This window comes from Anguilla anguilla, chromosome 7 (genome assembly GCF_013347855.1).
Source record: "Anguilla anguilla isolate fAngAng1 chromosome 7, fAngAng1.pri, whole genome shotgun sequence".
Lineage (NCBI taxonomy): Eukaryota > Metazoa > Chordata > Actinopteri > Anguilliformes > Anguillidae > Anguilla > Anguilla anguilla.
Window position 1 is genome coordinate 26,394,655 of NC_049207.1, and position 14,143 is coordinate 26,408,797.

The window sequence follows — 14,143 nt, forward strand, 5'->3', positions numbered from 1 at the left end:
TTAAGTGAACACAGGCACAGGCTCAGCTCCTAATACAATCAAGTTCAGTTGCTGGGATACTCTAAGGACCAAGGAATAATAAAAAAAAGAAGAAGAAACGATTGCAATTATTCTGAGGATGTGATAGGCTGCTGTGCACACGCATTGTATCAAACCCGCTGTGGCCCTCACAAGTGTTGATTACTGGAGGAGAGTTTTTTTACACAATAAAACAAGAAGATGACAATGTAAATGGACAAATAAATGTAACCCCAGCAAAGAAGTCTCAGGGGACAGCCATTGTTTCGCAAAATCGACACCACTCGCAGCAGAACCATCCATCAACTATTAAGCGTTATTTGGACGGCCGATCCTTATCTCAATTGTCTCATCTCAACTGTCTGCTCGCGGATCGCTGCGGCGCTAGCTTCCTGCTGGGAAACAGACCGCCGTGCTGACGGTGGCTAGTTCCGCGAGTGGGCACCGCTCGTTTGGCACGTTCTCCCCGAGTTTACCGCGGATGTGGCGGACTCCCGGGGAGCCTGAAGATGGCAGTTGAAAAGCGTTTTATTTGCGTTTGAAGTGCGATTTGCATGCGCACATAGGACTGTAATAGCCCCTTTTGTTCTGCATTCGCGAGCGGTTCAGTGCTGTTTGTTGAAATCCCAGTGAGCAGGAATACTGGCTGTAATAAACACACATCTGTTAGCACACATGCTAGCTCTGCACTGAATCTGTCTGTATCACGTCATTGAGTTCCTTAAACCCAATGTCCCTTTTCCACATAAATGATAAAACACAAAAAACGATTACGTGTATTAAGGGCTAACCCTCAAATGTAGAGTTTCACTGATTGCTATGTCAATTGGTTATATCTCAGTGACCTTTATGTTAATTGGTCAATAAGCTACAATTTGGATACAAGCCATAAGGGAATGTATGGATATTCAAGGTCAGAAGAGCAAAAAATGATGCACCGGCCTTCAACTTATCAGAGGAGGATAAATTGAAGTTAAAATAAATACAAGATCCTTCTTTTTTCTAAAAAAACAAGTTTCCAGTGTTCTTTCTCACTTCTCTGATTATTTTTCTTATGTGCTGGGTACACAGCAACTGCTAACTTCGCACTACAGAAGGGGGTAGCAGGAGGTACAAAGACAGAGAGGAATAGAAAGAGAAAAAAGAGAGTCATGGCTTCAGTGTGTTTGCTGGACTCCTTTGGGGTAAGGTATAGGCAGAATGGAGGAAAAGGAAGAAGGGAGGGAGAAGACAGAAAGAGAAAGAGAAAATGAGAGGGAGAGACAATTGAGGGAAAGAGAGAGGAAGAGACAGCACTAGTGAGAGGGAGAGAGATGAACAGAAAAAGTATGAGAGGAAGAGAGATACATTGAAACAAACAGAAAGAGAGCGAGGGAGAGAGAGAGGAAAAGAGACAGGGATCAGGGAGGGATGAAGAGAGATGAGTGAGAGAGGGATGAAGAGAGCACAAACCAAAAGAGTGAGAGAGGGCAAGAAAGGGGGAAGAGAGAGAGGGATGAAGAAAGCGCAAACAGAAGGCCACAGCTGTGCATTATCAGCAGTACTGCAAATTGGAAAAAATTCAGAATCACATATATTTGAGAAGTGGAAAACATTCATGAAATACTGTTTGAGTATTGAAAGGACAATGTCAGAGGGCAGTGAAAAAAAACAAACATTCAAGCTATGGGGGAAATGTATGAAGCATTGTAACCTATTCAGAGTTGAAGAACCACCCAGCGGTTTGATCAATAAAAGACCCCCCCCCCCATTATTTATTTATTTATTTATTCATTTATTTTTTATTTATTTAGTTAGTTAGTTAGTTAAATGTATGTTGTCTTGAGTTTTGCTTGCTATGAGTGTTTATGAAGACATCTGTCTCTGTGAGTGACTGAATGACTCTTGGGTGGTGGGGGAGGGGCAGGTGGGGGTACGTAGATGTGTTTATGTCAGGGAATTGTAAGTGATTGATAGATTTTTTTCTATCACTGTCCTTGATATCAACTCAGATTTTTATTTAGAGAATGACATAAAATGAAGCATGCAATGTTAGAGAGTAGGCAAACGATTTCCATTTTCTGAAAATGTATGTATAAAAAGGTCTAATAAAAAGAATTGTACGAAAAAAAAAAAAGACCAGCAGCGTCGCTGGCAGTTCAGTCGATGTCCCGGTTGTTTTCATCCCGCAGGCTGGCGGTAATCAATGAGATAGGTAATCCATGACTCAGGCCTGTACAGATAAAAATACAATGACCCGTAAGAGGAAGAACCTGAGAATGATGCGGACCAGGCGCGGGCTCCCTCTGTTCGGCAGCACTCCAGCCCCACCCCTCACACAAACCTGAGCGCAGAAAGTCACACGCTGAGTTGGGGAACAGCACACCAGAGTGAGAGAAGAGTGAGAGACGCAAACTTTTCCCTTTGTGTTTCTTCCCTTGCCGCTAACAACGTCATTTTCTCTCTTTTTTCATTCTCCCCAAATACATCGATGAGACGTCGGCGTGATCAAACGCACGCTTCTATAAATTAAGCGCTGACAGCAACAGCTCCTTAAAGTCTAACATCTGAACACGCCTCCGCACCCTGCACTGCCAACCACCACCTGTGTGCTGTTATTTTTCGTGTGAAATGCACAAGAACATGCATGAAAACATGTCAAAGTCAAAGTATGTAGGCTTCAGTGAAACAAAGCAGTGCTGCTCTCTTAGAAAAAGCAGAATAAATTGAAGTAATGCAGCATAAACCCACGAGAATGCTTGAAATCTAATGAAAAAAAGAGCTTAATGGTTTAAGTAAAACTCTGGATTCTGAGAAAAATAAAATCATGTCTCACACAAATCTTAACTGTGAACATGTTAAGACATTCATACATTCATGGAGCACTCACTACTTTTGTACTCCCATCGTACCATTATTTATGTACAAGCACACACACACACACACACACACAAACACACACCCATTTTTCCCTCCGTTGGTACTGGAAGGTTCCAGATGCCATATCAGACTGCGGGGCCATACATTGAAACAGTGCCTTAATAGGGTGAGCCACCCAGTAGCCAATGAAAATACAACTAATCACAGGAGCTGGAAAAGACTCTTGATTGTCAAAAAATAGTCCCTGTGGATTTACCACAGCAGCAAAATAGTAATAGCAATATTTATCCTCTTCTTCTGATCCTCAAAACTCCCTCAGGTACCGTGCCTTCAGGTAATGACCTCTGACCCCAGCTTGGAACTTGTAAATGGAAGCCAATCAGCGCTGCAGCTCACTGGGGTGATTTCTGCGGGCCCAAAGCTTGCTACACACCCCCTACACACATGCTCATTAGACCGGTCTGGTTGGGTACTCAGTCCTGACCTTAGATGCACATGGACAGCACCAAATGGGCCATTGCGCTTTGTGGGTCTGAGTGTTAAAGGCTGCTCCCTTGAGCTCAGTTATAGCAGAGACGCTGAGGCAATCTGGGAGGCAGCAGTCAGAGAGGCGGGTAAATCCACCTCTCTGCCAGTCCATTTAAACTCAAATGGGTTCGTAATGCTCTTCGGAAGCAATCGAGGCCCTGAATGACCCAGCCGAAAGAGGTGAGTGTGGCGGTGTGTGGCACGAATGATGCCAAACAAACTAAATAAATAAAGAAAATATATAAAAATAAATAAACAGCTTCAAATCTCCCGCACGGCCCACGTTAGTGTCTCCCTTTGCTTTCAGAAGACAAACGCAGAAAACACACAGACCTCTATGAGCATAAAACGGATGGACCTACGGACACAATACTGTAAACAGACAGACCTACAGACAGACATATACAACAGAAGACAAACAGACAAACAGATGCATACAGACCTACAGATGAAGTACAGAAAACAAATGAGTCTATGGACCTTTTCTTATATGTTCTTAAAATTCTTACAAAAACATACACTATGAAGGCATTGTGATCCCACTGTAAACTAAACCGACCTAAAATATTAAAGAGCAAACATTTCATAACAGATAGTTTTACTGCCTGAGCAGTTTAGGTGAATCCACAGTGGGTGATTTTTAAAAAAAACCTGATGTCCCATTAATTCATTTCTATTCACTTTCTATTAATTCTGCTGGATACACACTGGAGCGGTATGGACTAGGCGTCTTAGAGAACAACGGCTGTGCCCCACCTAGAATTCAAACCTTCAACCTCATCAGTTGTAGAACTATGCCAGTTCTACATACTACATTTGGTTTTCCACATTGGCTGCAAGAGAAACTCAATAAATATGTGCATTAGACGTGTATAAATAGAAGTAGTGTTTGCTCACTGCTCAATGCTAACTTGAGTCTCTTTGGTTTATTGCAGAATTTCCCCACTGGGGATCTATTCTATTTACTATTTTGTTCTGTTGCACGCTATTCTGTTGGTGCAGGCAGACACATGCAGCATGTAGATCTGTTGTTCTTTCACCAAAAATTACAGCAATCCTACTCCCATCAGTAGACCTGATCTTTGGGTGACCTTTAGAGCCAGCAGGGAAGCTAAAGTCTGACCTGTAGCTAAAGGAGGGCCCTGCAGTTTTCAGCAGTTTCATTTCACCATTCCCACTACCTCCTTCAGGAGGAAAGGGAGGGTTTTGGAGCAACAGAGAACTGAGTGAGGTAAGAGCTTGCATAGCTGGCTTCACCCCAATGAGTTATCTACAGCACCTTTCCCGAAGCACCTCCTCTGCAGTAACCTACCTACACCATCTAATCTACAGCATCTTACCAGCAGCATGTTATCTGCAACATCTGACCTCCAGAATCTTACCCACAGCATCATACCTGCAGAACCTTCCACATTTCTCTCTATTAAAACCTGTTTCACACGAGCTATTTACCTATTCCCAGCAGCCACTTTACGATACAACAGAACACAATACATAAAGACAAGAACTTAAGAACCCTAGAATACATAATGATAAGAACTATGACAAAAAAGAGATAAGAACATCACGTAATTAAGAAAAAAAGAATACATTGTAAGGAGGAATTAAGAACATAAGAATAAACATTAAGGAGATCTTGAGGACATAAGATTGCAAAATGTTGAGAGCAGGCCATTCAGTCCATCTAGGCCTGCCTTTTAGAAATAGTAGTACTAGTACTGTGCCTAGCCTGTACTTCAACACCCTGAAAATTTCAGCCTCTACTACATGAGGTAACATAAATACAAGCTCTGCATACATAAATACCTCCTGAAATGAATGTGGAATTAACCCTTCCACCTATAGCGCTTTACTCCAGATCTACTGACAAAACTCAACCTGAAAAGTCTTACCAGGCTGCTTGTCCCTTTTAATGAATTATCAGACGATGCATGATACATCTAAGTGGTAAATCCAGCTTGGACGCAAGTGCAGTACTTTATTTTGTATCCTACAAAATTGCAGCTTTTCTCTTTTTCACACCCATTTTATGTTCAGTGTGTTTCCATGGTCATTATTTTGCAATCTGTAACGCCACGCTGTTGTCTAGGAGTTTAACTCAATCCCCTGCGGAGTGGCTGAGGAATAATTTTCTAGTTTTTACCATATTGGCTAAAGTGCTTTTCCTTCATTTTTAATTCCCCCTAGATGGTCAATGTGGAGAATCACAGCAAAAATATGATTGCAAGCTACTCTCCAAAATGAAGATCGATTTTTAATTCTCAGAGGAACACAACAGTTCATAAAACCATCAAAGAGACATTTCTGTGAACTTTGTCACAATGTGTCAGCCTCTGTGTATCATACATGTCTGGAATCTTTAAACCAGGGGACCTGGGCTCATATCCAGAAGCATCTATGCAGCACTGATCTAGGGTCAGTTTAGCCTTTTAGCTCGTAAGTGATAAGGTTCAGATATTGACCAGGGAAAACTGATCTTAGATCAGGGGTCCCACTCTGTGAGGCTTCATGAATATGGAGCCAGGGTGTACACAGCAGGGGGTCACACTCAGGTATGTTGGTACGTTGGGATGGCAGTAATCCACCACCGGAACAGCACAGGATCACTGAAGGAATGTGGCGCGGATCTGGAAAATCCCATTCTGTTTCTGTAGGCGGATTCCTAGGAGGAGATTTCCAAGACCTGTCTGCTCAAGTTCATTGGCCATCATTCTGGGGGGTGGGGGGCGGAGGTATGTCACCAGACCAGAACACCTTCCTACAGCTGTTTGGGGGGAAGGTGCTCATTCAGCTTTAAAAAAAAGAGTTTAAAGAGTTTTAACGTAGCTGCGCTTACAGCTCAGGTTCCAAGTTACATGTCACACCGTACGCAGCTGAGCTGACTCATGGAAGAAAGTCACACAGAACGGTGGTCACACGCCTTAACAGCAGGGGGATCATTGGGAAATTAGCACTTACATTTTCAAAATATAAAAGGAGAATTTTTACCTGTATGATTTTAAAAAATCTGTTGCCACTTCATATTATAGTAAAAATGCTAGGGTACATGCATATTTTATTCAGTTACAAGAACCATTTAAGCTTAAACAAGCAAGCTGCAACTTCCAGTTTGGCTCACTAAAACTGCATATAGTAAAACTACCCATAATGCATTTATGGCCCACAACAATGTAAAAAACACACACTGCAGTGCAGGCAGGGATACTGAGGCAGTGGGGAAAAGAAAACAATGGCTCGCTGACATTGGCTGTCATGATATATGATATAAGGCACTTAGTGTGTCCAGGCAACCAACTCGACACATGCCATGACACACTGCAACAACAAATTTGCTAAACAAAATGCAAAAGCCTCAGTCCATGTGTTTTCATCAATCAAATCTGACGTCTTCAGTGATTTACATCGAAGTTCACCTCAAAAGAAATGGTGACCGGTGGTTGGCTTTTAACACCCCAGACGGTGAATGTCAACATGCAATCTCAGGAATACTTTCAAGTACCACTTGCCTTTACATTACTATATCTAGCAAAAAAAAAAATTTAACAAGCAAAAGTTAAACTTACCAAATCTGTAAAAAAAGAAATAAGGCTATGACAGCACAGAATAGCTGTGTAGCTTTGTGATAGCTCTGGGACCCAGGATGCAACACATTAAGTCTCACCCTCACTCCTCACCTGTAGACTCTACCTCTGTGTCGTAATATTCCAGGAACCAGTTCAGCGTATGGCAGCATCACAGACACCCATGAGTAATCAGGTGATCTCTGACAACAGACACATCTAATTAGTATCCAAACAAACAAACAAACGAACCAAGAAAAGACCGTACAAAGTTTTCATTACTCTCAAAGGGGATGTTTTGTGAGGTGCCATGTTACATTGTTTAGCTGCTTACCATACACCCTTAGCCAGAGCAACTTACAAAGCTTACAGTTTGCATTATATTAATTTTAAAAGCTCTGAAGAAAGTTGCTTGAGGGCACAGCAGCACAGCCAGGAAGTTAAACTGGCAACCTCCGAGTCAGGAGTTTAGCTCTTTAAACAGCAGGCCTCATTCATTTCTGCGTCCGTATGAAAGTTTTACTTACTCGCCAAGCCCCAAATCAAAACATTGCCACTATTGCCCTGCCTGTATATGGAATATTTAAAAGAATGAGGACAATTTGTCTTTCCCTTCAACACACTCCAAATGTTTCCTGCAGAGCATAATGGCCTCTCTAAATCTAGCCTCTGGAAATGCATTAGCCCTTCTCCACACACTACATTATACATTACTTATGGGTTTTATGTCACTGATATGTAATGTGAACTGATGTTTGCTGAATACACAATGCAAGTGGAACCATGGGAGATATTAACCCCTGATAAGTCACCAGCTGTACGCTAAATAAACAGGGCAGAAAATAACATCTGTCACTTTCCTTTGAAGGAGGGCTAAACATGCTGAAATGATTATAACCTCCACCTCCTACCTACACCATTACCACTAAAAAATTTTAGATTTAAAAATATACAACTCTGCTGCTCCGATGCTGCTGGCCATTATAGTAAACAGATTTATTCAGTTAAAGTAAAAGTGACGTTGACAATGCTGGAAATCTTACGCAAGCCTGTACAAGGACATGCAATACATTAATGATACACTGTTTCTCATCCATTCTCAAAAGCACTTCTGCTGCGTTTTTTTTCAACATATTAACGATGCCAAGCTGTTTCACAGTTCATGTGAAGTAGTCATTTTCAATAACAATATGAAACACGTGAAGGAGGAAGACAGCAGCCATATTTCCACGTCACGGTTGAGGTGAATAATCCATTACTGAATTAGAATATCATTCCACCACCCCACCTCCTCGCCTCCACCCCCCCCCCCCCCCAACAAAAAAGGAAAAGCATCTTTTTAAAAGAGAATGTGGGTGCTGCACAAGGCAGTATGTTATGCTTAAGACTACAGGTGGGGTGGGGCAGTGTTTACTTGTAAATCAGGAGGTACCAAAAAAGAAAGCACCCATATGAGGTAGGTGACCAAACTGAGTACATATGGTACCTGTCAGACTGAATACTACTTGGCACTACTACTTGGCAAATCTGCCATTATAATAGCAATCCGCCAAGGTGCAAGAACACCTGGCTTTTAAAGGGAATGGGAGATGACACTGATTGGTTTATTTCATGTTACGCCCAAAACACACCTATGATTAATTATGAGACTAAGTACAACCCCTTTGAACCATGCGCCTTACTTTGCACTCAGGTTATCCGCCGTTAAACTAGCAAAAGTGGATTTGGACACGCCCTAAATGCACTTGCGCCATGCGCTTTAAACTGTGCGCTTGGATCGTTAAAATAGAGCCCAAAATGTTCAGTGTAGCCTCTACTCTCCCAGTAGACACTGAGTGCTTTCACTGCACACTTTGTCCCTGTTCAGCTCATATGAAAACAGTTAAAGTTAATTGAACATGAATCATTCTGCTGCGCAGGGCTAAATTAGCTCCAGCCCCAGCAGCCGCATTTACACGGCCATTTCCCAGAGTGCTTTGTGGCCAGGGCGCATATTCCCGCGCCATTACACTGAGCCACGAGGAACGTCTCCAGAGGATGGCACTTCAATAGTGCCATAAAAATAAACGAGCCCCTGTGGTTCATTTGGCCTTGGCATGCTGCTTTTGTTCATTGCATGCTGTTGTTTGCTTGCAGTTCATTTACATATCCCTCCTTAAAATACCAACAGCGCCCCTCTCTTAGGATTGTAAACATCTCAATGTCCCAGAATTTAAAAGTGACCCACTCGCATGTCTGGTTCTGCATGTAATCTGCATGAAATATTTTTTACACATGATGTCAAAAGCTAGTATGCATGGTTGCCCCCCTCCCTCCAATCCCCAGAGAGCTGTAGAGTGGTGCTCTCCATTATATACAATACCACAGTCTCCCTTTTGATTGACAGCCAGGTGAATGATTTCAAAAAAGCAATTACAGTTTTTACAAGACTGCTACACATGCCTTGTTCAGTTCCTGTTCAGTTGTGTATTTCTACTTCAACAAACAAAACAGCATGTAAAAATAGTGCGGCTCCCTCCCAACTGAGATAGAGAAATAAGGCTCTGCAGAAACAGAATGGTTCCATAAAAGGTGATTTTTCCAAACCAGTGTGAAGAAACCCATGACCTAGTTTTCATAATAATAATAATAATAATAATAACAACAACAATAATAATAATAACAATAAGCAATAATAAATAAATAATAATAATACATAATAATACATTATTATGTCAGCAGTGTAGTATACTTGTTTGTTAACTGAGCATGTAAGTATAGGATTGCAGGTTTGATTCCCAGGTGATTCATGAATTAATTGCTTCAGTAAAATGTCCAGTAGTAGCAATGAATTGTAATCTGCATGTTTCTCTGGATAAGAAGATTTGCTCGATGGCTCAATGCAACTTTTTATAAATAACTAAAAAATATATAATTACAGAGGACAAAAACTAATAACCAAACAAATCTACAATAAAACAATGAAAAAAGACTATTTTGCAATTCAGTGACCACTAAAATGAAAAAAGTTTCTCTGCAAAAAATAAAATAAAAATAAATGAATAAATAAATAAATAAATTACACTCTCAAGGTTAATGGACACTTGTGACTTAAATCATGGCCTGTGTGTTAAACAGGCCCCAGAGAATGTGTACGTGATTTCAGGGTCTACGGTGGCAGCCAGAACCAGCCAGCAAGCTTTTAAGCTGTGTGGTGTTAGTTCTGGTCTGCAGTGCAGAGACCAATAACAGGACAGGCTAATGGAGGTTCTTGGTTATGCTAGGGCAGCTCGGACTGAAAGCAGCGCCAATGCTTGAATAACAATCATCCTATTAAGTCAGAATGTGAAAACCAGGGGAAGAGAGTGATTCAGGCTATATTCAGGGGGAAAAAATAAGGGTGGGAATACAGTGAATCAAAACCAATGGGAAAGAATTGTAATACGATTTCATTTGTGTGTATGCTGTGTCATAATTCATTTCAATGGGAGCGTATTATGACAGTTTGGGTTAAGAGTGAGTGTTTGGTAGTGTGGGGCTGTCTGCAGCAGATCAAGGCTCCTGCAGGCTCAGACACAGTCCCGCCCCCCCTCCCCCACCTCGTCACCCATACCCGCCATCCCCCCTGAATGGCTTCTGTACTTTCTTCATTTTAATAACATTTGTGATAAAAATGTTTTTATAACCTTCAATAAAAATAAGCAGGGCAAACCCATTTTCCACTGCTGCACAGAGAAAGATGCCATTGCAGTTTTTAAGAATACAACATTATGCAGATACAAACTGATGACAATATAATAATGATAAATAACATACCACAGGGAAAAATAGCACTTTTATACTATATGTTAAAATGAGTATAAACAGTCCCAAAACAAACCAGTATTCAGATCCAGTATTTTTATGCTTCACTATTGAGCATTGACATGCTTCATCTGCTCATTACATTTGAAGGGTATTATCTAAAAATATGATTTTTCTTTTTAAAAAATAGAAAATTTATGCTAATCGCATTCATCATTACAGGACAAAAACAGCAAGTAGTCTCAATACATAATTGAGATTGTGAGGGTGTTTATGCTCCCGTGAGAATTCATGATACTATGTGAAAGTGCTATGCTATGCTAATCATGCTTACAGTTACACACAGCCATAAAACCAGCACAAATATATGTTCATGCCTGGAGCCTCCATTTTCTGTGCTTGGGTCATTATCGTTGCTTAGCCTTGGATAGCAAGAGAAGAACGGAGCACAGAAAACACAGTGACACATTCTTACTCTTAGCCTTGCAAATGATTCTGTGCATCAGCGCCAAATGACTCAGTTAAACCCCAGGGGTGGAGCTGGGGCCTTGCCAAAAGTCATCTGATTTCCTTTTGAAACAAACAAAGAAAGCGCAACGGCAGGAGACGGCCAATTCGGCTGAGCGCGTCCCAAACACCTGCAGGTGTCTTCGGATCGCGCCGAAGGCATCACCCCCTCCCTCCCCCCCCACTTCCTGGCAGCAGACGCTTAACATATGAAACAAACTCCAGGAGCGACGGTCACCTCTCTGCTTAAAAGCAGCATTTCATGACTAAATCGCTAAACGTTCTCTGAATATAATTCCCGAGCACGTTAAGTGGGTTGAACACGCTGTGACGGGCCTAACAGGATGAAATCTGACTTTGGCGCCAGTAAGCGCTCACTTTTATGCGATCATATTTAAAGAGAGCCATTCAGTCTGGGGGTGAAAAAAAGCTCTGATGCGGCTGAAAGCGAAGAAAAAATCAGACCCTGGATGCTGGAATCGTGACCGGCATCAAAACCATGGGCTGATAATCTGGCCTTGCTCTAAATTCCTGAAATATGCGTTTCACGGGTTTGAACAATTGAGTGAAATTATAAAGTAATCTAATGACCTTGCAGGTCCTCGTAGAGGAGAGGCTTCGGAGTACAATTCTTAGTATTCGATCCAGCAGGTACCATGTGTTCTCAATTAGAGTTCAAAGTACTCTTATCAGAGTGTACTGTTACACGGAGCATTTTTTCTGTCTTTCAACGTACTCAAAAACTGAAACTACGGAGACAGACTCCATGCGATGAGGGTGAAGATGTATTGCATTAGCGCCCAGATCTAACGGAAAATGAAATTTAAATCTGCTAAATTTAAAATGTGATAATGAATTCTGGGACACAGAGCCTTGCCAGCACTGAGAGGGGAGTTTTACTTGACTGAGGCACACAGAAGTTGGGCTAAATTGAGTTGTATGGCGCCGCTTGTGAGTGTTGCTCCAGACACAACTGTGCCTGTTCACCTGCTCACCTGTTCACTCTCTGCGGGCCTTGTGCCTTTAATCTACTGCAGGTGCCTTTAGCCATCAGAGCCACATGGAAGGAAATAGCACTTTAATCCATGGATTAAAGCTATGTTCAAATGATCCAGACCACTAACCACTGTGAGCTGAGGGTTTCCATCAAGCAACTCTGAAAAATCACAAGCCGACTCACACACACAACCCAATATGTCATATACGATTACTTAAGGTCTTAAGGTAATATGGTTACAAAAACAATAACTTGTATGTTGTGTCTGATGATAATATGGTAAAATAACATTCACTTTTTTGAGAATGTGTCTAATATTCAAGCCAACCAGAATTCAAACAAACTAACTAACAGATGGTCAAAAAAACAGTTAATTGAATTCACACATAACTGTCATGGTTCTGCGTTTTCCTGTCTGTGTTTCCCTTGTTGGGCCGCCAGATGGCGGCACTTCTGTTTTGTGTCCTGCTCCCCCCTGTTAATTGTATTATTGTTGTCTCGTTATTCTATCATTGTTCCCACCTGTGTCTTGTTATTCCCTCCTTTTCTGGGTTGATTGTTTTTTGAGTTCACCTGTGTCTTGTTACCCCCTGTCTATTTAAGTTCTTTGTTCCCTTGACTCGGGTGCTGGTTCCTTGTGTTTGTTTCCTACTTGTGTTTGATCTGTTTGAATGTACCTGCCCTTGTACTCTGCCTGCCTGTGTTCTGCCCTGCCTGTGTTTTTGAGTTCCTGTTGTTTTCTGTTTTATTAGATATTTTTTGAGTTTGTGTTTTTGCCCATCGTGCCCTTTTCTGTTCCCTGCTTGTTTGCCTGTCGTGTAAGTAAAGTCTTTGTTAATTTTCCCTTTTTGAGTTTGTGTTTTTTTTTTCCCCTCTGCATTTGGGTCCCCCCTACCCGTTACGTGACACATAACTATCTATTGAATGAATGTTTTTCTTGATTACCAGGACGCACAGTAGCTTAACCTGTGCCTAACCACACAGGTAAAAACACTGTTTTTATAGATTTATTTAACATTTATATGGTATTACATGCCATGTTCTTGGTAATTCCTGGACACATTCTTATGTCCTGGACACACTGTGATGTCCTTAGTACAATGTCCCTAGTAAAATACTGGACATAAGTTGGTCTTGTTGGTACTTTTTTCTTATTTTTTTGGATATACTGCCACATTCAGGTGTGCCACGGTCACCACTGGAGTCAGGCTTGCCTGGGTTGCCGCGGGAGACAGGCTTGCCTGGGTCGCCGGTGGAGACGAGCTTGCCTGGGTTGCCGCTGGAGACAGGCTTGTCTGGGTCGCCGGTGGAGACGAGCTTGCCTGGGTTGCCACTGGAGACGGGCTTGACTGGGTTGCCGGGGGAGACAGACTTGCCTGGGTGGCCGGTGGAGACAGGCTTGCCTGGGTGGCCGGTGGAGACAGGCTTGCCCGGGTTGCCGGTGGAGACAGACTCGCTCAGTGCATTTGATTGACAGGCGCTGAGTAGAAAGTCTATCGCGGTGTCAGGGAGAGCGTGAAGCCCAGCGCCGGCTGAGAATACGGATCAGGCCGGCCGGCCACCTTTTCCCGCCGCTCGGCGGGTAGCCGGGGCGCGCGGTCACAGCGAGCTTCCAACGGCGCAAGGCTGCGCCTGAAAGTCATTACCGAAAGCGCTAACGAGATGACAGCTCGACAGGGCCCTTTCTGACACGCCGTTAGCTCCAACGCTGTCAGGGCTTTTTTTTTTTTTTTTCCGTCGTCATCCCCAGAGAAGTTTCACAGTATGACAGCAGTCAGACAGTGCCACAGTGTGCTCTTGGATTTAAATGGAAAAACATCATCAGTATCACTAGAGATGGTCTCCTTGTGGTTCAGAAACATTGTGGTACATAGTGTAATGAGAAAAGTTT

At 42.3% G+C, this 14,143-nt stretch overlaps 1 protein-coding gene across 1 annotated transcript in view; it reads right to left on the reverse strand.

Annotated features, from left to right (window-relative positions):
* Positions 1-13,895, reverse strand: part of LOC118231895 (extensin-like) — a 36,466-nt gene extending 22,571 nt beyond the window's left edge. The window contains exons 1-2 of the mRNA XM_035426251.1: positions 13,795-13,895; positions 13,449-13,732 (exon numbers count right to left, since the gene is read on the reverse strand). Of these exons, the coding sequence (XP_035282142.1) occupies positions 13,449-13,732; positions 13,795-13,895 (385 nt within the window). The remainder of the gene's footprint in view (positions 1-13,448; positions 13,733-13,794) is intronic.
* Positions 13,896-14,143: the final 248 nt, after the last annotated feature.